At 63.5% G+C, this 23046-nt stretch overlaps 1 protein-coding gene across 1 annotated transcript in view; it reads right to left on the bottom strand.

The window, feature by feature from the left end:
• Positions 1-12: 12 nt before the first annotated feature.
• PRPF6 (pre-mRNA processing factor 6) overlaps positions 13-23046 on the bottom strand; it is a 29748-nt gene continuing 6714 nt past the window's right edge. Inside the window, exons 7-22 of the mRNA XM_037060123.1 lie at positions 20116-20210; positions 19629-19785; positions 18757-18919; positions 16715-16833; positions 15729-15947; positions 9946-10068; positions 8014-8135; positions 6294-6432; positions 5113-5232; positions 4620-4796; positions 4166-4299; positions 3555-3646; positions 2765-2879; positions 819-945; positions 137-298; positions 13-103 (exon numbers count right to left, since the gene is read on the bottom strand). Coding sequence (XP_036916018.1) covers positions 146-298; positions 819-945; positions 2765-2879; positions 3555-3646; positions 4166-4299; positions 4620-4796; positions 5113-5232; positions 6294-6432; positions 8014-8135; positions 9946-10068; positions 15729-15947; positions 16715-16833; positions 18757-18919; positions 19629-19785; positions 20116-20210 — 2055 coding nt within the window. The 3' untranslated portion in view covers positions 13-103; positions 137-145. The remainder of the gene's footprint in view (positions 104-136; positions 299-818; positions 946-2764; positions 2880-3554; positions 3647-4165; positions 4300-4619; positions 4797-5112; positions 5233-6293; positions 6433-8013; positions 8136-9945; positions 10069-15728; positions 15948-16714; positions 16834-18756; positions 18920-19628; positions 19786-20115; positions 20211-23046) is intronic.

Here is a 23046-nt window from a genome sequence, read left to right as displayed (position 1 = left end):
GGGCACCAGTCCTGCAGGGCACCTAGAACACCTTTAATCACAGAGCAGAGCAAGGCAGACCCCTCGGGCCCCTCCAAGGCCCCTCTCACCCCAGCCCCCGGGCTGCCCCGGGCCCTGCGGCAGGGCCGACAGGCAGGGCCCGCAGTCAGAAGGCGTTCTTGGTGTGGGCCGCCACCAGCACGAGCACCTCCCCGATCTTCTTCTGCCAGTTGGCGATGTCCTTGGACACGGCGCACCACAGCTCCCCGTGCCGTGGCTCCGCATTCTCGCAGCGCCGCCGCACCTCCTCCCGCTGCTCCTGGAGGGGGGCCGTGGGGTCTTAGGACAGGGCTCCTCCCAGACCCTTCCTCCCGCCTGCCCACCGTGCAGCCCCAGCCTGGGCCCTGGCAGGGGGCACATCCCTCCTCCTGGAGCGGCCCCCACAGCACCCCCCGGGCCGCCGATCTCGGGGCAGGCCTGACGCCCATGCCCAGCAGAGTCAAGCCCCGGAGTCCACGCCTCACATGAAGCCCGGGGAGCACGTCTCATGGGACCCTGGCCACCCCACCCTGTGAGCCCAGCTCTGCCAAGGACCAGGCTTCCCGGGAAGTCGTGCTGGGCTCCGGCCCAGGAAGACAGGCCCACTGAGGCTGGAGGACAACCCCTGGGGCCCCATGCGCCCTGGGCAGCCAATTCATGAGCAGGTGCTAACAGGCCACTGGACGCGGCCCCGCACCTGCATCTCAGGCACTGTCATCAGACACCAGCAGCGGAGCCAGAAGCTGTGGGCAGAGTACTGCTGCCCCGCCCCCAGGCCCCCCCACCCCCCGGGTGCAGACCTCTGTGCCGTGCTGCAGCTCGAACTTGTAGAAGAGAGCCCAGGCGTCCCCCAGGTCCGAGTCGATCTTCACGGTGCGGTGGAACCACTCCCTGGCCTTGGTGATCTTCCGCTCGCTCCAGAAAAGCCTGTGGGGCGGTGGGCAGGGGCCCGCGTGAGTGTCTCCCCACACCGAGGGGCCGTGCGAGCCCCGAGCCCCGCTGTGGCGCCCCAGCCCTGTTCTCCCCTTGAGCCCTGGGGCTCCCACTGGAGGCTGAGGAAGGGCCCAGCCACCTGGACACCAGGGCGGGCAGCACCCTGAAGCCACGCTCCTCTAGGGTCTGACTGGACTCTTAAAAACCCGCACACTGAACCTTGGCTGGTGTGCCTCAGTGGATTGAGCACGGGCCTGTGAAGCAAAGGGTTGCTGGTTCGATTCCCAGCCAAGGCACATGCCTGGGTTGCAGGCCAGGTCCCCAGTGGGGGACACATGAGAGGCAACCACACATGGATATTTCTCCCACTCTTTCTCCTTCCCTTGCCCTCCCTCTAAAAATAAATAAATAAAACATTTTAAAAAGCCCCGCACACTGAGCAAAAGCCACAGACCCCTGCACACCCTCCCATCCACCTGGGACAACACACGGAGGTGGGAGCCGACCTGACTAGGATGGGGAATGGAGTGTGGGCTGCGCCTGCCCCACCGGGGCCCCGTGGGCACTGGGGCCGGAGCAGGGGGACGCCCAGCACCAGGCTGCACAGGAGGCCCCTGGGAGCCTCCGTAGGATGGTGAGGACAGCGTGGGGAGGACGTGCTCCCACCTTGCACCCAGGCCGCGTCCCTCCTGGCCAGAGGCCCCTGGTAGCAGACAGCACCTCACACCACAGGCAGCTGGCCGGCTGGCCGGTCTGCCATGGGCTGGGCTTGTTTTACACTCTGATAGCTTGATTGTTTTTTAAGCCGTGTGGCTTTCTTAATTGCTGGGTGTCAGATAAACTGTGACTTAAAGAACACAAACCCAGATAGCAGGCACCCAGCACACCAGCCTGGGAATGGTGTGCAGTAACTTGTTTACTTTAGCAAAGCCTTTTACGAGGTTTTATGGCTGCTCTATCAAGTCACAAGGGAGGCGGAAGCACAGGCCAGGAGGGGGGGTCCTCACCGGCCAAGAGGGCGTCAGGGGCCTGTGGAAAGCCCTTGCCCCCAAAGCCATGGAAGGAGGTGCTGGCAGGACCTGAAAAAGGGGGGCCAAGAGCGTCCTGGGTGCTCTCAGGCCACAGCGCCCGAGAGAGCTCCTGGGCCACACCGACTGCCTTCCCCAGGTGAGAGCCCGGAGCAGCAGCCCGGGAGCCGCGCCCCCATCCCAAAGCTGCTCTGTCGGAAGTCATCCCCTAAGAAGGAGGGGCTGTCCCTTCTCAAGGCCCTGCACTCACAGGCCACAGTCTCAATCTCCCCAAAGCCTGAGCTCCTGCCCCGACACCACACCATACCACACATGCCCCAGGGAGCCCCTGGCCCAGCAGCCAACACCCAAGCTCATGCTGTGAGGTCACTGGCCGACCCCCTCAGGCCCTTGAGATCACGCGGCCCAAAAGGGGTGGCCTCCAGCAAGCATCTCGGTGCCCCAGGCCCCCTGAAAACCGGCCCGATGGCTCCCGGGCCCCGCTCAGGGAGAGTCTGATCTCCCATCCGGCCCCGTGGAAACATCTCCTTCTCAGCCCAAGGAGCCCTGCTCATACATCAATCTCCGCGTCGGCCCACGTCGCACGTCACCTCTGGAGACCCAGGGCCTGTGCACATGCCAACGACCCAGTGGCCAGCAGAGCAGCCGTCCCATCAGGACCCGCATCCCTGTGGGCTCGGACCAGAGCCGAAGCGCCTCATCGCGGAGCTCAGCGAGCGGCCAAGGACCCCAGTAAGAGGCCCGGCAGGCCCCCAGGACAGTGGCCCCCCGGGACCCCCACTTACTTGGCCACAGCCAGCAGCACGTGGGGGTCGTGCTCGCACTTCTTCAGAGCGTCGACGCTCTTGGTCTTCCTCTGGGGCCGGGCCTCGAGGAAGATGGCTTCAGACCACAGCACACCTGGGGTTCAGGTACAGACGCCGCCCTCAGACCCCAGCCTGGGCTCCGGCACATGCCCGTCCACACACAGCTGCCTGAGGGGCGTCCTGTGCGGAGGAGACCCACAAAAGCCGCAGGTGCCTGCCCGGGACCCTGCAGCCCTGCAGGCAGAGAAAGGGCAGCTCTCGGGGGGTGGCCAGGTGGGGAGTGACACCTCGTTCACTGCCGCCTTGGTGGCCTCCCAGCTGAGGATTTACTGCGGCGGAGTAACCGGCAGCGCGGTGACGACGGGCCAGGTTAAAGCAGAGCGTCTGGGGAGGGTGACCCTCCCACGCTCAGGGTTTTCTGAAGCCGCTGAGACCCACACTCTTGAGGGCCCAGTGACAGTGGGGATTCCCACTGAGCTTCCAGCTTTAAAAACAGGGCACAAAACTGCACAGACCACGTGCCTTCTCGAGAAAGCGCTAAGGCGTGACATGGCCCCCGACTGCTGGGCTCACGGGTGACTTCCACGCCCATCTCGCTCCAAGCCTGTTCGCACCACGTGGGCGTCACTCACAGACCCGTGGAGAATCAGTCACAGCAAAGCAAATGGGGGGAGGGTGGCACGCCAGGCGGCGAGTGGGGCTGCGGAGACAGGGACTGTGTCCCCTCGCCCGGATGCCCACGCGCTGTGGGCCCCGGCGCCATGCTCACCGGAGCTGGGGCACTCCTGCAGTGCCTTGGCCATCAGCGTGTTGGCGATGTTCTTCAGCCCCGCACGGTGTTCCAGCCTCACAGACTCCAACCTGGGGACAGAGGCCCGAGAGGGAGATCGGGGACTGTCCGCAGACACACCGCCACACACAGCAGGGGGACGGCGGTGCCGCACGAGGGCCCAGACGCAGACCTCACTCGGTGCAAGGACGGCGGGATGACAGACCAGCACAAGGGGCTGCTGGTGCACGGCACTGTGGCATCGCCTTGGCTGCCTGCCGTGTGCCCCAGCCCCGACAGGCACGGGCCCGCGAGGCACCTCCGCACGCAGTTTCCTGTGGGCAACATGCCGCCTACACCCCCAAAACTCCTCCTTGCCCCTCCAGGTCTTGGCCTGTCGTCACCGCTGCCTCCGCCAGAGCTGCTCCCCGACCCCATCACAGCACAGGGCTCCCTGGACACCGCCTCTCGGCACAGGTCAAACTGCCTGAAGGCCCACCTCCACCCCTGGGCTGGACCCTCCCATGGAGCCCAAGCTGGCAGCACCGTGCAGAAGCGGCACAAGCCACGGCAGGTGAGCATGCCCGGAGCGTGCGCTGGGCCCGACTCACCACAGGGCAGGGTTCTTCGGGTTCTTCAGGCGAGACTTCTCCAGAATGGCCCGGGCTCGCGTCAGCTGCCCGATCTTCTCCTCTAGCCGTGAGAGCAAAAGCCACAGGGGAGTGGAGTGGGGACATTTCTTCAACTGTGGCCAAAAGAGACAGACAAGCAAGAGAGGGAGGGGGTGGGCGGGAGTCCCAGAGGACTGTGGGGGCCGGGGCCACTCCTCAGCCCAGCAGAGTGGGGCCACCTGGGTTCGTGGAGACCACGCCTGGCCCGGCCTGGCTGGGCTCTGCACATGCGCACTGGGCTCGACTGTGCTTGTGCACACACGTGTGCCCAGGGTGTGTCTACATGCACAGCCATGCAGTGCACATGGCGGCTAGGACTCTGGGGCCTGGAGGAAGAGCGCTGCTTGGTGCGCGGACGCAGAGGCCGGCGGTGCCCGCGGCACGCAGTGCTCACCCCCTGGCTGTAGGCCTCGCGTGCCTTGTCCGTCAGCCCCGCCTGCTCCTCGATCTGCCCCTTCATCATCCACAGCTTGGGGAAGTCCTCGTAGTGCCTCAGGGCCTCCTCGCACAGCTCCTGGGCGGCCTCAGTGCTGCCCAGCACCCACTCCAGCTTCACGGACTTCATGAACACCTGCGGGCGGGCGCATGTCAGGTGGCCGGCCACCCTCGCCTGCCCCCTCTCAGCCACACAGCCACTCCCCCGGCTCTGGGCTAGGCGGCACCTCTGAGGCCCAGGCCTAAGGTCACACAGCAGGTCCCCTTCCGTGCTGTCTGTCCTGCTGCACTTTGCCGGCCTTGTCGGCCGTCCTGCAGCTGAGGGACCAGACCGGGCACCTGCTCGCGAGCCTGTTTCCCTATGGAGTCTGGATGATGGAGTCGGGAGCATCTTGGCCCCTCAGGGAACTCCTGCCCCCACCCCACACCACAGGACCGGCCATGCTGCTCACCCGGGCGGTGGGGGCACTGCTCCTCGCCTTGGCCAGCAGCCGCCGGGCACGCTCGTACTCATTGTTCTCGGACTCCAGCTTCACAGCCGCCAGCCAGATCTCCTCGCTGTTGGGGTTGGCCTGGGCGGCGGGCACAGCAGAGTCAGGGGGTTGGCATGGAGGGACAGCAGCCCTCCAGGGAGCATGCCAGCCTCGTGCACGCAGATCAGTCCACCCAGCAGGGCCCAGCCCAGGAGCGTGTCTGTGGGCTGCCCCACCATGCAGGCGGGCAGCCTGGACAGCTCTCGGGACGGGGCCACAGCACAGACCCCCCTCTCTAGGACCCTGGGCCTGGGCGGCCTCTTAAAGTCAGAGTGGGTCACTCGTGTCCTACCTGTGGGATCCACCACACCCAGCCTGTCAACTGGGAACTGGCCACCCCAGTGTATCCACTTGGGCTGCACAGAAGGTACCCAGGGCGTTGGGGATGGGGCAGAGAGTACTCCCAAAGGTCAGGACACAGCCACAAACTTCCCCGAGGGCAGCACACACGTGGGAGGCACCCCTGGAGCCTCTGGAGTGCACACGGACCACCGCACACCCACAGCACCACCAGGGCCGGGCAGGCGGCGGGGTCCCAGCGACTCAGTCAGACGAGCAGACAGCACAGCCGGCACCAGGCCGGCCCCTCACGGGTTTACTCAGGAATGATGGGCAGTCCTGCCAGCCTGGACCACAGACCAGCCTCCGTGTGCCCTCTGTGCACAGGGAGGGGGTTGCGTGCTGCTGGCCAGCACCCATCCTGCCGTGTTGGCGGCACATGTCGTGTGTCAGTGGCACATGTGACATATCGGTACCGTGTTGGTGGCACACGTGACATGTCAGTACCACCTGTGCTGGCAGAGACAGGCTGCCCGCTCTGTGGTCTAGGTGAGAGGTGGCCCACGTGTGGCCCCAGGGCACACTGCGCTCAGGCCCTGGGCCCCTCCCAGGACAGGGCAGCCTGGCTCCAAGGTGGAGCTGCGGTCCCTGCGCTCGCTCCCCCTGCTGGGAAGGGCTGCCCACTGGCGCTCTGCGCTGCGTGTCGGGCCTGAGGCCACACTGAGTGGCGGGGACCCCGAAGCCCCAGCTGCATCCTGACCACGCCCCCTCCAGAGGCTTGAGGACAGGGACATCCCCACAGCACCACCGGCCACACCCACCTGGAAGGCCAGAGCCAGGATGCTCCTCGCAGCAGGCACGTCGCCTGCCAGCCACTTGGACTTGGCGCCCATGAGCCACAGCACCTCGGCCTTGGGGCAGTGGGCCACGGCCCTCTGCAGCAGCGCCTCCAGGGACTCCCTGAAAGACAGGGCCGCCGTCACCAGGGCACCCAGAGCGCCGCAGCGCAGGGCCACCAGGACAGTCGCAGCTCCAAAGTCCGGCCTGTGAATGATTGACCAGGTTTACAACGGGGAGGGTGGGGAAGTCTCCTCTGCCCACAAAGGCTCCAACGCCAGCCCCTGCGGAGGGTGCGACAAAGCAGAGCATTGTGTGGAGAGCACAGCCCCAGGGAGGAACTTGCCAGGAGACCCTTTTACAGCCGAGCGCCCCGTAGGGAGGGGCACTGCCATGGCCTAGGTGACAGGAGGCCTTTTCATCTGTGACCGCAGACCCGCCGATAAAGATTGCGGCCTCGATCCACCCTCCAGCATCCGAGAGGCCGTGTCATTGGATGGAAGTCACTTTAGGTCACTACTGAGCGAGGAGCCCGCCAGCCTGGGTGCCAGGTGTGAAGCCCACCACCACTCTTCCATACCACCGGGCACAGGTGCCCCTTCAAACCTCAGCAGCAAGACCAAGTGAGGCGCGTGTGGGCCAGCCTGGCAGCACTGGACACCGGGACCGAGACTCCCTAGTCACCCAGACATGCAGGCAGACGGGACGGGCGCCAGAGTGGGGGCGGGGGGAGTTGCTGCCCCAGCCAACAGGCCAGGCTCTTCCCAAACAGGCTGTCCGACGGGCGCTGGTGCAGGGCGCGCCAGCATGGCTGTTTCAACACAGCCCCAGGAGTCGACTCCAAACACAGACCAGCTGGCAGGAGCGAGGAGGGGACGGGGGGCACGAGGAGACAGACCACGAGGAGGACGCCCGGGGCAGACCAAGGANGCAAGACCAAGTGAGGCGCGTGTGGGCCAGCCTGGCAGCACTGGACACCGGGACCGAGACTCCCTAGTCACCCAGACATGCAGGCAGACGGGACGGGCGCCAGAGTGGGGGCGGGGGGAGTTGCTGCCCCAGCCAACAGGCCAGGCTCTTCCCAAACAGGCTGTCCGACGGGCGCTGGTGCAGGGTGCGCCAGCATGGCTGTTTCAACACAGCCCCAGGAGTCGACTCCAAACACAGACCAGCTGGCAGGAGCGAGGAGGGGACGGGGGGCACGAGGAGACAGACCATGAGGAGGACGCCCGGGGCAGACCAAGGAGGACGGTGCCGTGAAAGACAAGGACAGTGCTCGAGCTCCCAGCTGCAGTCCTGGCAGAATCCACGAGGCCTGGCCACACCCGGCACGGGGGACAGAGCAGAGGGTGCGCGGATGCGAGCCCAGTGGCCGGGAGCCCCCTCGCCCCCAGAAATTGCAACACCTACTCTAATCAGCACTTGCGGCCCAGGAGGCCGACCAAAGGCTTTTCGATTAAACAGCACAATTAGAGAAAACGGTCAAGGGCCCCTCGGAGCACAAAGCCAGCCCAACCCGAAGCCAGAGCCGCCTAAACGAAAACCATGTGTGTCGGGGCCCAGAGGCCACCACGCTGCTGGAGCCTCAGTCTCTGGACTGTGGGACAGCAACGGCCCTATCCTCCAAGGGGCCACGGGGACAGCTCCCGCCTGGCAAGCCCCAGGCAAGGCCCTCACCCCCCGCCACCAACCCCCCCACCGCACCTGGTGCCATGGTTCTTCTCGAAGTACGCGGCTCGCAACCACACGCTCTTCTTGCTGGGGAACACCTGCAGGGCGTAGGCATAGATGGCGCGCGCGCACTCCAAGGCACTGTGGGCCACGCACTGGAAGAGACGGGCATGGGGCAGGGGTCAGCGCTGGCCTCCAAGCAGCAGAACGGCGCCCTCTCTCAGAACACCCTCTGCTTGGAACTGCGTGCAGAAGGGAAGCCCTGGGCGGGGAGGCGGTGTGGCCAGGAGCACGTGGGCACCACACGGCATACACAGGGGTTCCCTTTCCAAGGCCAGGGTGGCACTTATTTCAACGCCAAGTCATGCTCGGCAAACCCAATCAAAGCAGATGACCGCAGCACTCCCTGTCTCCCCAGGTGGGCTTCCCTCACTCAGCGGAGTCGCCCGCATGGGCAGGGCCACCTGTGGAGAGGATGCTGGGGCGAGCCTCACGCAGGACAGCCGGCGCCCGGCACAGAGCCCAGTGTCGGTGCACAATGCATCCCTCTTGGGCCAAGGAGGGACTCCTGTCTCGGGGTGAACTGGACGGCAGGCAGGCAGGCTCCACATGGGGGGCCCAAGCCACCTGAGGCCACTTTCTGCATCAATGGCTGCCTCCTCTGGGAAGCCCACCAGCCAGCCTCCTGGTGCTCAAGCCCACCAGTCCCGCACGCTGACTGCACCGGTGCTGGGGCCACAGAGCACACGGGGCTTGGACAACGGCTGTGCAGCCCACACAGATGACGGCCGCAGGGTCCCTAGTTCCGCCCGACGTGAGGAAGTGGACTCTCACGTGGACAAGGGAGAGAAGGACACTCTTCATCACTGAGACTCCTGCTCACAAGCTCTAATCAGATGCAGAACACAGGACATTCAGAAAAGCTCCACTTGGCAAAAACCCCAGCAACAGATGCTGCGGGCCAAGAATGCTGTTAAAGGGCCGGCACGCCAGCAGGTCGGTGTGCTGAGGAGAGAGGCGTCTGAAGTCCCCACGTGTCCCCCCACAAAACACAAGCTGAGAGGAGACGAAGAGGAGAGAGAACCTCACTGGTGCTGCCTGAGCAAGTCAGAGTCAAAGGGCACAAATGTCCCCGCGTGGCCCACTGGGAAGCCCCGGACTGCACAGACAAAGAGCCGCCCCTGAGGCAGGAGACACAGTGGGGGCGGGGCTGAGGGGCCTGCACAATCACTGGCTGGACCCCTCAAAGCCGCCAGACCCTGGAGAGGGGTGACAAACCAGAGCCCTCCTGTGGGCCATCAAGGCCGTGGGGACCCAAGGATGCCCCCAGCAGCTACTGGACAGGACACAGCCAGTGTTACCACTGGCTCCCGCTCCCAACGGCGCTGCTGAGGCTGCGTGAGCGAGTGTCCTCCTCTGAAGGAGCACGCGCTGGAGCGTTCACGTGTGAAGGGCCACGGCAGCGAAGACTCACTCAGTCCAGAAAAAGGCGAGGGCGTGTGTGCATGCCCACGTGGAGGATGGGAGAGGCAGTGTAGTGACATGGTGGAAACTGTGGAGACTGTGCAAAAGGCATGTGAATTCTCACTAGTTCTGCTACTTTTCCGTAAGGCTGAACTCATCTCAGGATAAAAAGCAAGGGCTACACGCGAGGTGTAAAATACTTTAACTGTGTTTATCAACTCTGGCCCCACCATCTCTTTTCCGAAAACCTATTCTCAGGAAAGAGTCTCAAAGCAGCCAAAAACTCTGTGAGCAGAGGTTTCCAGGGTGCGCTCTGTCACGAGCCCCGGGGTGGGCAGCAAAGGGCCCCGTGTGTCTGGAGCTCCCTCTGCAGGTCGCTGGGGCTCGGAGGCAACCCTTCGTGTGAGTGTGGGTTGAAAACTGTTCCTTTTGACGGCAGCCACATCCAAAAACTAGCAGACCAAAGAGGTTTTCACCCCAGCCCCCGTCGGGCAGACTCACGCTGTCCGCGTCTTCCATCCAGGTGTGCTTCCGGTCCTCCTCCTCAATCCCGATGCCAATCACGGCGCGCATGACCGCCTGGCAGGTGGCCACACTCCCGGCCTTGTCACACTCCTCGGCATCCTAGAAGGGGGACGCAGGGCGAAACGTACAGTGCAGAGCTGCAGATGCCTGGGCCGAGAGCGCTGGTACTGCAGGGCGCATGGGCCCGCCCGATGGTTCTGCGGGGTCTGTGCTGCTCCTGGGTGCACCCAGCCCTGCCCCCAGCAGACCAATGCTGGTGGGTGCCCAAGGATTGAACGAAGCTGCACCCCGCCCCCCCCCCCCCGTCACAAGCACCGCTGCACACCACGCGCTAGAGCAGGCACTTCAGGGGCTGTGAGAGGCTCTCACACTAAAGAGCCCTCCAAAGAAGCCACAGGAAGAGACAGGCTCGCACACCCTTGTCTGTTGGTCTGGAAGAACAGTTCAACCAGACAGACCTGCAGGTGCAAGGTACCCCGAGAGAGGGCACGACAGAGGCCCGGGGGCAGGCCCATCCCGGGGGACTGCATCGGCCAGCAGGAGGGCACGGGGCTGACTCAGGGAAGCGGAGGGAAGGCAGAGGGAGACGCAGACGTACCCATCGCTGGTGCAGACACGAATGGACGTAACAAGCATACGACACACCGTTCTCCAAAGGAATTCAAAGCCACTTAGTTTTAAAATGCTCACTAAGGCATCTTACACACATCCTGTCAGAGACATCCAAACACCGCCAACACACGCGTGTGACCAAGGTGGGGGCACGGTGCTGGCACCTGGCAGAGGGGCACATGTGACCACCTCTCAACGGCAACTTCCATTCTCTCTCAAAATGCAAACGGAGCAATTCTACTTCAAGGAATGAAGTGTGTCTCGCATCCAGACGCGCTCGCAGTGTGCCGAGCGGCTCAGGCAGGGGGCGCTGGCAGCCCCATCCGCCACAGAAATGGTCGGAGCTGCCCGCTGTCGCCACCACGAGAGGCCTGGACGAGAGCCGAGCTCAGCAGCCTCACTGGAGGCGCTCAGACCCTGCAAGAGGCGAGGAAGCCCTCGAGAGAGCACAGTTCAGTGCAAAGCCCACAGAGGGGGTGGTGGAGGTGCGGCAAGAAGATCAGTGAGGAGCAAAGAAGTGTGGGGGCAGAGACCCAGCTGGGCCCCTCAACCCCTGGGCCCCTGCAGTGCGGTGGCCACACCCTGTGCTGGGGCGGGGACAGGGCAAAGTCACATGACCATTGGAAGAGGGCCCTGGGGGGGTCTGCTGAGGGCCCCACAGCGCCCGCACCAGGCAGAGAAGTGCAGCCTGCACTGCCCTGGACGCAGAGAGAAGGAACCAGCTACGGCTCGAGAGGCAAGGAAGACCAAGGGCAGAGCGGAGACACACGGTGGCTGCGTCAGGGCGTGGCGCCGCTGCAGGCTCGGGGACACCAGGCAGCGGGGTGCGGGCTCAGGCCGTCCACGTGTGGGGGTTCCTGCCACGTAAAGTGTTCCTTTAAAAAAACGTAAGTTCTAATTACTTTCACGTTGAATTTTTTTTCAGTTTATGGATCTGAGAGAGAAAGGGAGAGAGAGACCTTGGTTTCTTATTCCACTTGTTCTTACATCCATTGCTTGCTCCTTTTATGTTCCCCGACAAGGGATCGAACTGGCGGCCTTGGCGTCGTAGCTGACACTCTAACCAACTGAGCTACCTGGCCAGGCTGGCAACAGTTCTCAGCAACAGGTGAGGTGAGGGCACCAAAGAGGCGAGCGCGGAAAAGCTCCGAGGCAAACTGCCGCGTCACTCAGGATGCGACCGAGCAGGAAACCAGCCCAGGACGCAGCTGCCACCGCCAGGCGGGGGGGGGGGGGTGGCGCTCACGGGAGCGACCGCACTGTGGAGGGTGGGGCCTGTGCCAGCCCAGGAAGGGCTGCGGGCGCTGCGGAGGGAGTGTGCAGCGAGGGTTCCGTGCAGTTTCGCAGCCGCCACACAGCAGGGGCTCAATAAATGGTGACCTGCTCAGGAGGCAAAATGCCCGAAATGTGTAACGCTCTTTGCAGGGCACCATGGGAAGTGTGGGCGCCCACCTGGCAGGGCCCACGTGAGCCTGGTGGGCGTCAGGCCCTGTGCTGTGCACCCCTGTGAGCCCCTGGCAGCAAGAAAGAAGTTTCAGGAAAGTGGAGGAAGAGTCCAGTCCCAGCTCTTGCTACATTTCTCTGCACACGGGCAGCATCCCAGTGAAGGGTCTGCGGGGGGTGGGCTGGGACCACCAAAGGGACGGGGGTCCTGCCACCATGCTCTGCAACCTCCTTCCTGATACGAGGGGACATGGGTGGACGGGACGAGAGACTGGCTGCGAGTGGGAACAGCACACAGGGCCTCTAGGGGACGCAGGGCCCTCCTTACCCCACTCGGGGCAGCAACCTGTGGGGTGCAGTCAGCTGCCAGAAATCCCTGAGGACCAGGGGAAGTGCAGTCCCCGCTGGCCGAGACCCTCTCGCCTAAAAGAGCCAACCCCAGACCACACCCACGCAGCTGTGCTTGTCAGGACGCTGGACGTGGTCACCGAGGGTGAGAACTGAGACACAAGCAGTCCCGGGCCCACGTCCGCCCGGTCACAGCCGGGAGTTTCCAGACGGCAGAGCAGGGAGGGGGTCCAGGAGGGTGGAGGCCAAGCAGGAGGGAGAGGAGACCCCGACATCTGCTCGCACAGGGTCGGTCTGTTTGTGCTTCACTGAGGGCGGCTGGAGGAGGAGCGAGCCCTCGGGAAGAACTGCTGAGAGCACTTGCAGGGACCACCCCTGGGGCTTGCTGTGGGCGGGGACAGGGCCCGTGCCACCAGCCAGGCTGGAAACCCCCTGAAAGACACGGGGCGCAGGGGGGACACAGGGTGGTCCCACCCCCACATGGCACATGGCCTCAGCCGCCCCAAGCTGATTACTCCACGGTCCAAAGGCACCAAGCCCCAGAGCCCAACCAGGGCAAGGAGGTGGCCCCTCTGCACTGGAGCCCGAGCCCTCACAGGAGCCCAGAGGTGCCATCAAGGGGAAGTGCAAGGACCGGGGCAGCAAACCTCAGTCCCAGGCACGAAAGAAACAGGAAAACCCAGCTGACGGTCGGAGGAGACAGCCACCCGAATCAGCCCCGAGCAGGCACGGGCTCAGAGCGAGTGGACGAGGGCGCCTGCGGTCAGCACACTCTGCGTGGCCAGTGTTGGGCAGACACCAGATGAGGAGGAAACTCGAGAGAAGCTCTGGTTTCATTCCCAGGAGTGAGGAGTGTCAGAGCTGCGACGTAAAGCGCCCTCGACGAGACAAACAGCCAATCAGACGTGGAAGGACGGCAGTGACCCCGAGACGAGGCCACAGGAGCAATGGGAGGAAGAACAGGGACCCCCAGTCTGGCAGGGCGCCGGCGGCCACCCTCCAGACTGGCCCTCTCCCGGCTAGGCTCCTGTCACGGGGGGCCACACGCAGGCCACCAGACGGGAAAGGAAGGGTTCCCGGACCAGAGGAGAGGAAGACACAGGGTGTTTGCGGGTGACTCGATTTTGTGTTCAGAAAATCCTCAAGAATCCGCTAAAACCACTTGAGTCCAGCAGCCGATTCCAGATGGTCACAACATTTGGGCTCAACACGCAACAGCTGCCTTAATCTCTACATGCTGCCAACAACCTGAGAGCGAAGCCCCGGGGCCAGCACGCAGAAGGGCTGACAAGAGCAAAGACCAGGGTCAGCAGACGGGCCCACTGGGGACACAGTCCCCGCGCTGACCAGAAGGCTCCGTGCGTTCGCTCCCCAAACCCCAGCATGCTTGTTTGCAGAAACGGACAAGTCGACCCCGAAACGCAGCGAGAACCATGCAGCACGGCTGACATCGAGGACGCGGAAGGGGTGGGCGGGCAGCGGTGGGGCACATACCTCCTGATGTCACAGCTCGTGGGAACGGGGACTGCGTGGTGCTGGCGGAACAGCTGTGCCAGTAGTAACACCGAGAGCACCCAGCCAGGAACCCTCGTGTGTGGCCACAGCTCTGCACGGTGGTGCCGAGGCCACTTGTCGGGGACACACAGGGGCTGCAACTATGTATGCCCACACGGACAAGCAAGATACGACCCCTGACCTCACACCACACCCGGAAATCAACGCATGTGGAAGGGACTGAGATGGGCGCCTAGAACAAAACCCGCGGAGCACGCGGGAGGTGCAAGGTGTGCCACGGGTCAAGGGAGGGCTCTGCGCCGCGACTCCTCTGTCCGAACTGAGGACGCTGTCTGCTCCGGGAGCAAACGGACAGCACCCAGAACCGGAGGCCCGCGCTGGGGCGGCCCGACAGAGGCTTCTGGCTGGGGCTCGAACAAAAACACCCCAGCACTCTATACAGCTCGATCAGGAGCAGATCAAGGCAGACGAGCAAAAATCAAAGTAAAACCCCGACGTCAGCACGGACAAAGGGTCTCGATGCATCCACGCTGCACAGGGAGGAACCCTGACAACGCCCCACGACCTGAACGCCACTCACAAGACGACGTGCGGTGTGGCCCTGCAGCCATGTGGGGTAGGACATGCATGACAGCCAGGGGAGCAGCCAACCAAGCACCCAGCAGGAGAGGGCGGCCACCAGGCTGGGGGGCACAGGCTTGCTTCGGGGCGATGGGGAACCTCTCAATTCGACCCGATCTGCACACACTAGAAACCACTGAAATGCTCACTTGAAATGAGTCCATTCCATGAAGCATTAATTACAGCTTAACTGAGTGTTAGAAACGAAACAGAAAAAGCAGTTTAAACAACGAACCGCTCAGGGTGAGCGGCAGGACAGCTTTACGTGGCCAAAGGTGCCTGGAGGGAGGCAGGCAGCAGGAGACGCCACGAGGTGAGGCTGCCGGCCTGATGGAACCAAGGACCTGCAGGTCCAAGGGGCCCAACAAGCCCCACACACAAGACGCGCAAAGAAAGCCACACTGAGGCACGTCACAGACTGCCCAGAACCAACGATGAAGTAGGAAGCCTTAAAAGTGACTAGAAATTTTTTAAGTCTAGAAATAAGGCGGTATTTCTTAAGCAAAAGGAACTTTTACAAAGAAACACAACGCCCGCCAGGCCCAAGAGATGACCCCCACCCCCACCCCACGGGTGACAGCAGGTTTCTTCCCAGAAATAACATGTGCAAGCAGGATCATGAAAATGCTGGAAAAAAGATCAACCCAGAATTCTCCACCTGGAAAAACACCTTCTAAAAACCAAGGTGGAACGAAGACTCAGCAGACGCCGGGCCACCAGAGGGCTCAGCCCACAGGCCGGCACGGTGGTCGAGCAGGAGGTCAGTCAGACGGATGGAAGAGGAGCCCAGTGGAACCTGGACCCCCATGAGCAGGGAAGACGGGCACTGAGGAAACACGGGTCCAGGCACTGAACGCCCGCCAGGCCCAAGAGATGACCCCACCCCCACCCCACCCCAGAGAGCTCACCCGGGGACGGGCGCAGGAGGGCGCAGGCTGGGTCGGAACACATCAGAGACATCACCAGCCACTGTCTACAGCACAAGTTACCAAACTGGAAAGTGAAAGGGGCCCCACAGCCAGCCGGCACCCCCTCAGGTGTGTCCCTTCCACTCACAAAGCGCTGTGGCGCCGCGGGCCCATCCTACATGCCGTGCTCGCACTGATGACACCGAGAAGCCTGTGCCTGCGCCCCTGCCAGCGTGGGACCCCTGCCAGCACGCCCAGCCCCCACTGTGCGAGAAGCTGCCCCCGTAACCCTGCGTGCAAGCCGAGGCCCACCTGGATCCACTGCTCGCGGTTGATCTCCACGCCGTTGGCCCGGAGCGAGGTGATGGCCCGGTCGATGATCTTCTCCACCATCTGCGTGTTCCCATTGGCCTCCTCTAGCTTGGCGGCAGTGACCCAGATGTGCCGATCGGTGGGGATGTTCTCGCGGGCCTTGTTCAGGACCTTGCGGGCGTTTTCATAGGTCTCCAGCCTCGCCAAGGCGAGCCAGAGCTGCGAGGAGGGAACGCCGGGAACTGAGGCTGGCAGGCGGCAGCTGCTCAGCGTCCCCGAGGCTCTGGGGGCTCTGGGGCCACCTGAGTCGGACGGCGGCACTCCCACCTCCTGAGCATGGCCCGGCCCCGCTTCCGACAGATGGAGTTGGCACCCCACTGCGCAGGAGCGACGGCGTCTCGGCCACATGCCCTACACCCTGGGTGCACAGGACGTGTGCCGTATGCTGGCCGTGTTAGGGGGTGGCACGGAGAAGAGCAGGACACGTGGCTGCGTCACAAGCTAAAAGGCGACACGGGCGTCCGGTCCCCCGGGGGCCTCATGCCCTGGTTGGCCACTCTGCAACTGCCTGGCCAGAAGTGTGTATGGGCTCCATGTTCACGTAAATAAATGAAGACTGACTTCGTTGGGAGGATTTCACAACACCCCTCAGGGTAATTGAAGACAGACTGGATGTCAGAGAACCCAACCTGAAAACCACTGGGACTGGAGTGCTTAACCCTAAAGGGACCCGGGCTGAGGCAGGAGCTGGCCGAATGCTGAGCTGGTGGGAAGGTACGGCAACAGTTTCCACCATCCTGACCCCTCTGGTCCCATCTGCAAATCCCGAGTGGTTTTAGGGTGCAAGGAGGGCTCTCTACAGAATCCAGAGCCCCCGTTAGCCGCGTGGCGGGCCACGGCGGCAGGGATAGGCAGCCAGCCACCTGTGACCACTCCTTGCCGCCCGAAGGAGCGCAGTGCCCAGGTGAGCCTGGGTCCTGACTCACCTCCACGCTGGTGGGGCAGCACTCCACCGCCCGGCTGAGCATGATTCTGGCGTCTTCCGGCTCTTCCAGCTCCACAGCCACCTTCCACAGGCGAACCGAGTTGGGCACGTGCTCCAGGGCTGGGGAAGGCACACAAGAAACCAGGTCTCAGCAAAGGGGAAGTGGAGGCAGCACCCTTGTCCCGGAGGGTGCTGCTGCCAGCAGGAGCAGGTGGCCTTGCCTGGTGATAGCCAGGAGGGCGGGCCTGCCCTTCCTCGGGGCCCCCCAGACCTAGAGCAGAGCAGAGGGCCAAGGGCGGCACGCTCTCCACACCCCACTCGCGCCCAGAGAGCAGTGTCAGCACACAACGGTGCCCGGGCACAGGAGGGCAGTGCCCACTCAGGGGCTGGGGCTGGTGCGAGTGAGCCAGGCCGTGGGGACTGCGAGAGGAGGACACTGACGGCCCAGCACGTGCACCCAAGGGCAGGCCGAGCGGGCACTGCTGACACGGGGCCGTGCCAGGGCCGCCACCAGACACTGGGGCCCAGGCAGTAAGAGTGGTCGGGACGAGAAGAGCTCACTTCCTGAGAGCGCGCGGAGGCAGGGAGAGCTGCTCCCCGGGCAGCGGCCAGCGGCCACCGCAGGGCACAGGGCTCAGCCCCGCACGTGCAGTCCCGGGGTCACGCTGCCTCCTCAGGTCCCAGACCAGCGGTATAGGCAGAAGGTCCCCCAACAGAGGACGAGGACGTTTGCTGCACCCAAATGTGACCCCAGCAGCATTCCCACGCCAGAGACAGAGGGTGGGCCCAGTGTCCCAGGCCGCTGATGGCGTCCTCTCGCTTTCCAAAATCAGATCTTCCCAGTGGGGGCTGTCAGGTGCTCCCCAAGGGCACAGGGGGGACTGGGAAACAGAAGCGGATTCAGAAGCCCCTCTGAGGGCGTGGGGTCAGCCCCAGTGGGGGCTCCATCCGCTCTCCACCCAAGCACAGCTCCTGTGCTGCTAGGAGGCCGAGCCCTGCCCAGTCCCGGCAGGCCCTCCTCCGTGCCTGCCGCCCTCCACGCCAACTGGACGCGTACCCAGGCTCTCTGGGGGCGGGCCGTTCATCGTGCTGTGGCAGGGGAAGTGCTGCAGACCATCCCTAAGTAAACACTGCTAACTGCCCAGAGTTCGGTGTGTTTGTCATCAGCTATTCTCCTGGCTAAGAGGCAAGGAGTTGGTGTCCACAAACCAAAACAGGCTCTCGCTTTCTGCTCCTGGCCGGAGTGAGGGGCCTGGCTCTGAGCACCTGACGGGCAGTGAGGCTGCACCCAGAAGACAGACGTGGCAGAAGAGCCCTCGCGAGCTCAGCGCACACGCAGTCGGATGGCGCTTACTCTCACACCGTTCTCACCAGGAGCACCGGAGCTGGGCACTGGCTGAAACCGCTCGTGCCTCTGACTCAGGCCGCTGTGGGTGGCCCTGCCCAGCACCTGCTCTGGACACGCAGCCAAAGGAGCAGTGGACCCCAACTCCACAAGCGCCACGCGCAAGGCCCACAGGAGCTGCACTCTGGCAGCGGCTCCCGGACGAACTCAATTTTTGGCAGCTGAACCATCCGAGGTAACACCCAACGGCCCCACCACACCAGGCTCACAGCACCCACTGCCGGGCAGGACCCCTCCACGGCAGGGAAAGGCTCGTCTAACGCAAAACTCCAGTGTGGCCACTCAGGGCAACTCCAAACTGTGCGGCACCTGCCAGCACTCGGCTCTGCGCAGGTGGCGGAGACCTTCGATGCACGCCCACAGGGCTGCGTGGTGCCAGCTCACCTCGCCCCCACTTATGCGCCCAGCGTGCCCAGAGGCCCAGCCTGCTGAGGGGGACGGCCTGGGCCAGAGCCACTGCCCGGCTCACGCAGGTCACGCCACAGCTACAGGCAGACCAGGCAGTGCAAAGGCAGGAGGAGGCCTGGAAGCCGTGGCCCGTTCCGCGACCACTGTCCCTGAGGCCAGAGCAGGGCGCCGGGCGGGTGGAAGGCAGCCGAGGGCTGCACACTGACGGCTCTGGGTCCAGGGCAGCGCACCTTTCCGAAGCACCCGCTTCTTGGCGCGGACGTCCGTTTCCAGCTCTGCGGCTCGGATGTAAATCCTGACAGACTGCGGGAGGTGGCGCACAGCTTGGGCCACCACGGCCTTGGCCGTGTCCCCGGGCTGCAACCTGGCTGCCTCCAGCCACACGTCTTCACTCTGTGGAGCAGACGAGACCCTTGGTGCAGGCTCATGCTGCTGGGAGCCCACGGGGGCACACGGGCCTCCGGACACGCGGGCTGGCTCCCAGACCCCTTCGCCGGTTCTGATAGGAGGCTGTCACCTGGCCTCAAACTCAGCTGCACCACAGACCCCTGGGGCCACCAAAGCAGGGACTGTGGCTGCAGCCGATCTGGCGGAGTCAGGGGCCAGCCATCCCGGTGAGAAGGGCCAGTGCCCGCAGAGGGAGGAGCTGGTCCAGACACGGAGGGGACAGGCAGACGGTGGCCACACTCTGGTCTGGGAGGCTCCCGCCTATGCCCGAGACCGGGGTGAGCATGCAGAGGGCGTCTGTGTCAGGAGGCCCAGTGTGCACCACAGTGGACAGCACTCAGAGGGCCTCGTCTTAGCCCCACCAAAACACGGTGGGAGACCACACTCAGTCTGCAGGGCACCCACACGGGGTGGGGGGCAGACACTCTTGGTCTTCCCAGTCAAGGTTGTCCTGCCATTCCCTTGAGAGCGGCCAGGCCTTCACTGCGTGGAGGATGGGCAGGAGGAAGGCTGCCTCCCCCGCTCACACCCTCGGCCTGTCCTTCTGCCTGCGGCTCCCACACGCACAGGCAGACAGCCTCACTCTAACCCAGTTCACCCCCGCAGGGGTCCCACATAGCACTGAGGCTCCTGGGGGACCCCACTGCACGATTACCTTGGGGCACATCTCCGTCCCCTTCATGATGAGATTCCGAGCAACCTGCAGCTTCCCAGTGACTTCCTCCAGGCGGGCGGAGGCGATCCAGGCGGGTGGGTGGTGAGGGTTCGTCTCCCGAACAGACTTGAGGAGCAGACGTGCCTTCTTGATGTCACTGCGAGGGTGAGGAGGTGCAGTGTTCGACCGCCACGCCACGCCCAGGCCTGGGCAGGGGCGCACAGCACCGCACACGTGCCCCTGGGGAGCCGGACCCAAGGAGACACCACTGCGGCCGGTCGGCACCGCCCCTGCCTGCCCAGCACAGAGCACGGGCACGTCCACACCCGACAGCGGCTGACGTGCTTTGAGTGGGAGCCAGCCTGCTGTCCTGTGAGTTCCTGAGGATGCCCGCATCTTGTTCTGGCTGCACGTTTTCCAAAGACCCCCCAAAATATCCCAGGCAGCCAGAGGCCCGCCCCGCCCCCCCAGCCCCCAGAGCACTCACTTGATGTCCCCTCCGTGGGTGGGGATCATGGAGTTCAGGTCTGTCAGGTAGCCCTTGGGGTCGACCACTGTCTGCCCACTCACGGAGTCGGACACCTGCAGAACAGGTCAGGCCACCCAGCGGGTCGGGGGGGGGGGGGGCCCGGGGTCTGCCCCAGCCCCGCCTGCCAGTGGAAGCGGGGACTTTAAAGCAGGACACCACCACAGCACACAGCTGGTGACGACAGTGGACAAGGGCCATCTCTACAGAACAGGGGTTCGCACAAAAACCCTGAAACCACAGAAGCCCCAGCGGGAAAAAACCTACTGGACGTGAGAAAGGTCTGAAAATGAGGGGGACCCAGGAGTCAGAGACTGAAAACTACCAGTTGTTTCGACTAGTTACTTTAAAATACACACATACTGTCTCATCACTTCACCATTCTCTCCAGTTTTCAACCTTAAAATTACCATAAACTCACGTGAAAAACCTACAGAGGGCTTGGCTAATGCAACAAGACCCGGAGAGGACGTGAGGGCGGGGGGAGGCCCCGCGTCTGCTGGGCGCCTGTTCTCAGAGGACCCGCCCGTCCACCCCGGAAGCCTGAAGGAGCCACTGAAGTGACGACCCCCAGACCGCAACGGGGTCACAGCAGCAAGGCCTCAGGTGCCAGGAGAGCAGCAGGCAGAGGTCACTGCTGCCCCTGGGGCGGGGGTGTGGGACTCCTCTCCACCGGGCCCACGTCCGCCCCAGAGCCGCCTCCAAAGGGTGAGTGCAACCCCAGCTCCATGACGGTTACGGATCCTACACTCACCGCAGGCCCTGAAACTGCTTCGAAGGCAGCCTTGGGGTGGATGCGGCCCCTGGCGGAGGCAAGGGACACCCCAGCCCTATGGGCTCAATGAACACGTGAGATGCGAGTCAGAAACGCACCAGGGTGGGTCCTGGCTGGTGTAGCTCAGTGGATTGAGCTGGGGCCTGCGAACCAGATGATCGCGGTTCGATTCCCAGTCAGGGCACATGCCTGGGTTGTAGTCCAGTTCCCTGCAGGCCAACTCCCAGCAGAGGACGCGTGAAAGGCAACCCTACATTGCTGTTTCTCTCCCTCTCTCCTTCCCCTCTAAAGATAAATAAATAAATAAAATCTTAAAAAAACAACAACAACAAAAAGAACATTTGCTTAAAAAATAAAAAATAAAATAAAAAAATAAAAATTAAAAAAAAAAAAAAAGAAATGCACCAGGGTGCACACGGGCAACCCTTCCCTTTCCAGACAAGCCCTTCTGGTGACGGAGCCCAGGGAGGGCACATAAGGCCACAACGCAGGGACACCAGGCCATGCAGCACGTGACTCCCACTCTGGGACGTCCCGGGAAAGGCCAGGCCGTGGACACAGTCACAGACAGGAGGCAAAGGCACAGGCGGCCCAGTGGCACCCAGGACGTGCTCTGTGCGACACTGACCCAGGGACTGTGTGGCCACGAGTCAGCCCGATGCAAACCACGGATGCGGGTGCCGGCGATGTGCAGGTGTGGTCTGCCGGCTGTGACAGCGCAGCCCGCGGGGGTGTGACAAGGGGCGCGTGGGGGTCTCTGCACCTCCCTCTCATCTGGGCTGTGAGTCTAAACTGGGCCTTAAGCAAAGTCCAAGGAAAACGAGCAAAGGGCTGGAGTGGACGTCTCTCCAGGAAGATCCGCGGGTGCCCAGCAGCCCACCAGGAGGCGCTCAGCAGCACTGGCCCGGGAAAGGGGAACGCGAGGCACCGCTGCACACCCACAAGGATGGCCAGCGTTAATAACAAAAACACGCCCTGACCGGGTGGCTCTGCTGGTTAGAGCATCGTCTCGATACACCAAGGCTGCAGGTTCGATCCCCGGTCCAGGCACAGACGAGAAGGAACCAGTAATAAACTGAGCAAGAAATCAATGTTCCCTTCTGTCTAAAAAATCACTTAAGAGCAAATGTTGTCGAAGGTGTGGAGAAACCAGAGCCTGTGTGCCGTGCTGGTCTGCTGGGGGTCTGAACCGGGCGGCTGCTGCAGAGATGCCCCACACAACCCAGCAGCCCCTCTTCTGCGTTCACACCCCAAGAGCCGGAACGGGCTCTCTGGCAGCTCCTCGGGAGCCAAGGCTCACAGCAGCGGCACCGCTCCCCACAGTCCACGGGGACTGTGGGCTGCACATGCCCTGGGGCCTCAGCCTTCGAGAAGACACTCTGACCTCAGCTGCAGCACGGAAAAGCCGAGGACACAATGCTCGGTGACCCCGACCCATCACAGATGGACAAACACTGGGAGACGCACTCATGTGAGCTGCCTGAATTCCCGGGACCGGTGCTCGGGGCGGGGGCGGGGGTGGGGAGTGTTCGGGGGGGTGCTGGGCGTCCTCTGTTGGGGCTGGAGGGTGGCAACAGCCACGCAGTAGACACTTGAAAATGGTCACAACGGTGTATTCTGGCCCCAGCCCATGTGGCTGAGCGGGTCGGGCACCGCCTCTCCAACCGGAGGGTTGCAGGTCGATTCCCGGGCAGGGCACAGGCCTGGGTCAGGGTTCGGTCCCAAAGGGGCAGCTGTGAGAGGCGTCGGATCAGCGTTTCTCTCACCCTGATGTTTCTCTCCCTCCCTCCTCGCCCCTTTTAAATACACAGGACCCCTCAAAGAAACAGTAAACTCCACCTCGCGTGTACGGACTACACCAAAGGAAAGCGATACAGCTTTCCTTAGAGAAAACACCTGTGTTCCCCACAGAGTCTGACTGAGGAACCACCTGAGAGGACCCGGGATGTGAGGTGACGGGAACCGTGGGAGCACGTGGAGAGACAGGCTCGGGGGCCCAGGAGCCCACATGGGGAGGGGCTCGGCCTGGCCGGCGGCTGCGGGGGCGGCACCCAGGGGGCCCCGACAGGGTGCTGCCAAGGCAAGCCACCTCGTGTTGGTGGCAATTTGGTGTTTCA

The sequence above is a fragment of the Sturnira hondurensis genome, unplaced genomic scaffold, assembly GCF_014824575.4.
Source record: "Sturnira hondurensis isolate 20B ecotype Veracruz unplaced genomic scaffold, ASM1482457v3 Scaffold0011378, whole genome shotgun sequence".
Lineage (NCBI taxonomy): Eukaryota > Metazoa > Chordata > Mammalia > Chiroptera > Phyllostomidae > Sturnira > Sturnira hondurensis.
The sequence above is the reverse complement of the archived record's forward strand: the minus strand, read 5'-3'. Positions and strand labels throughout refer to the sequence as shown.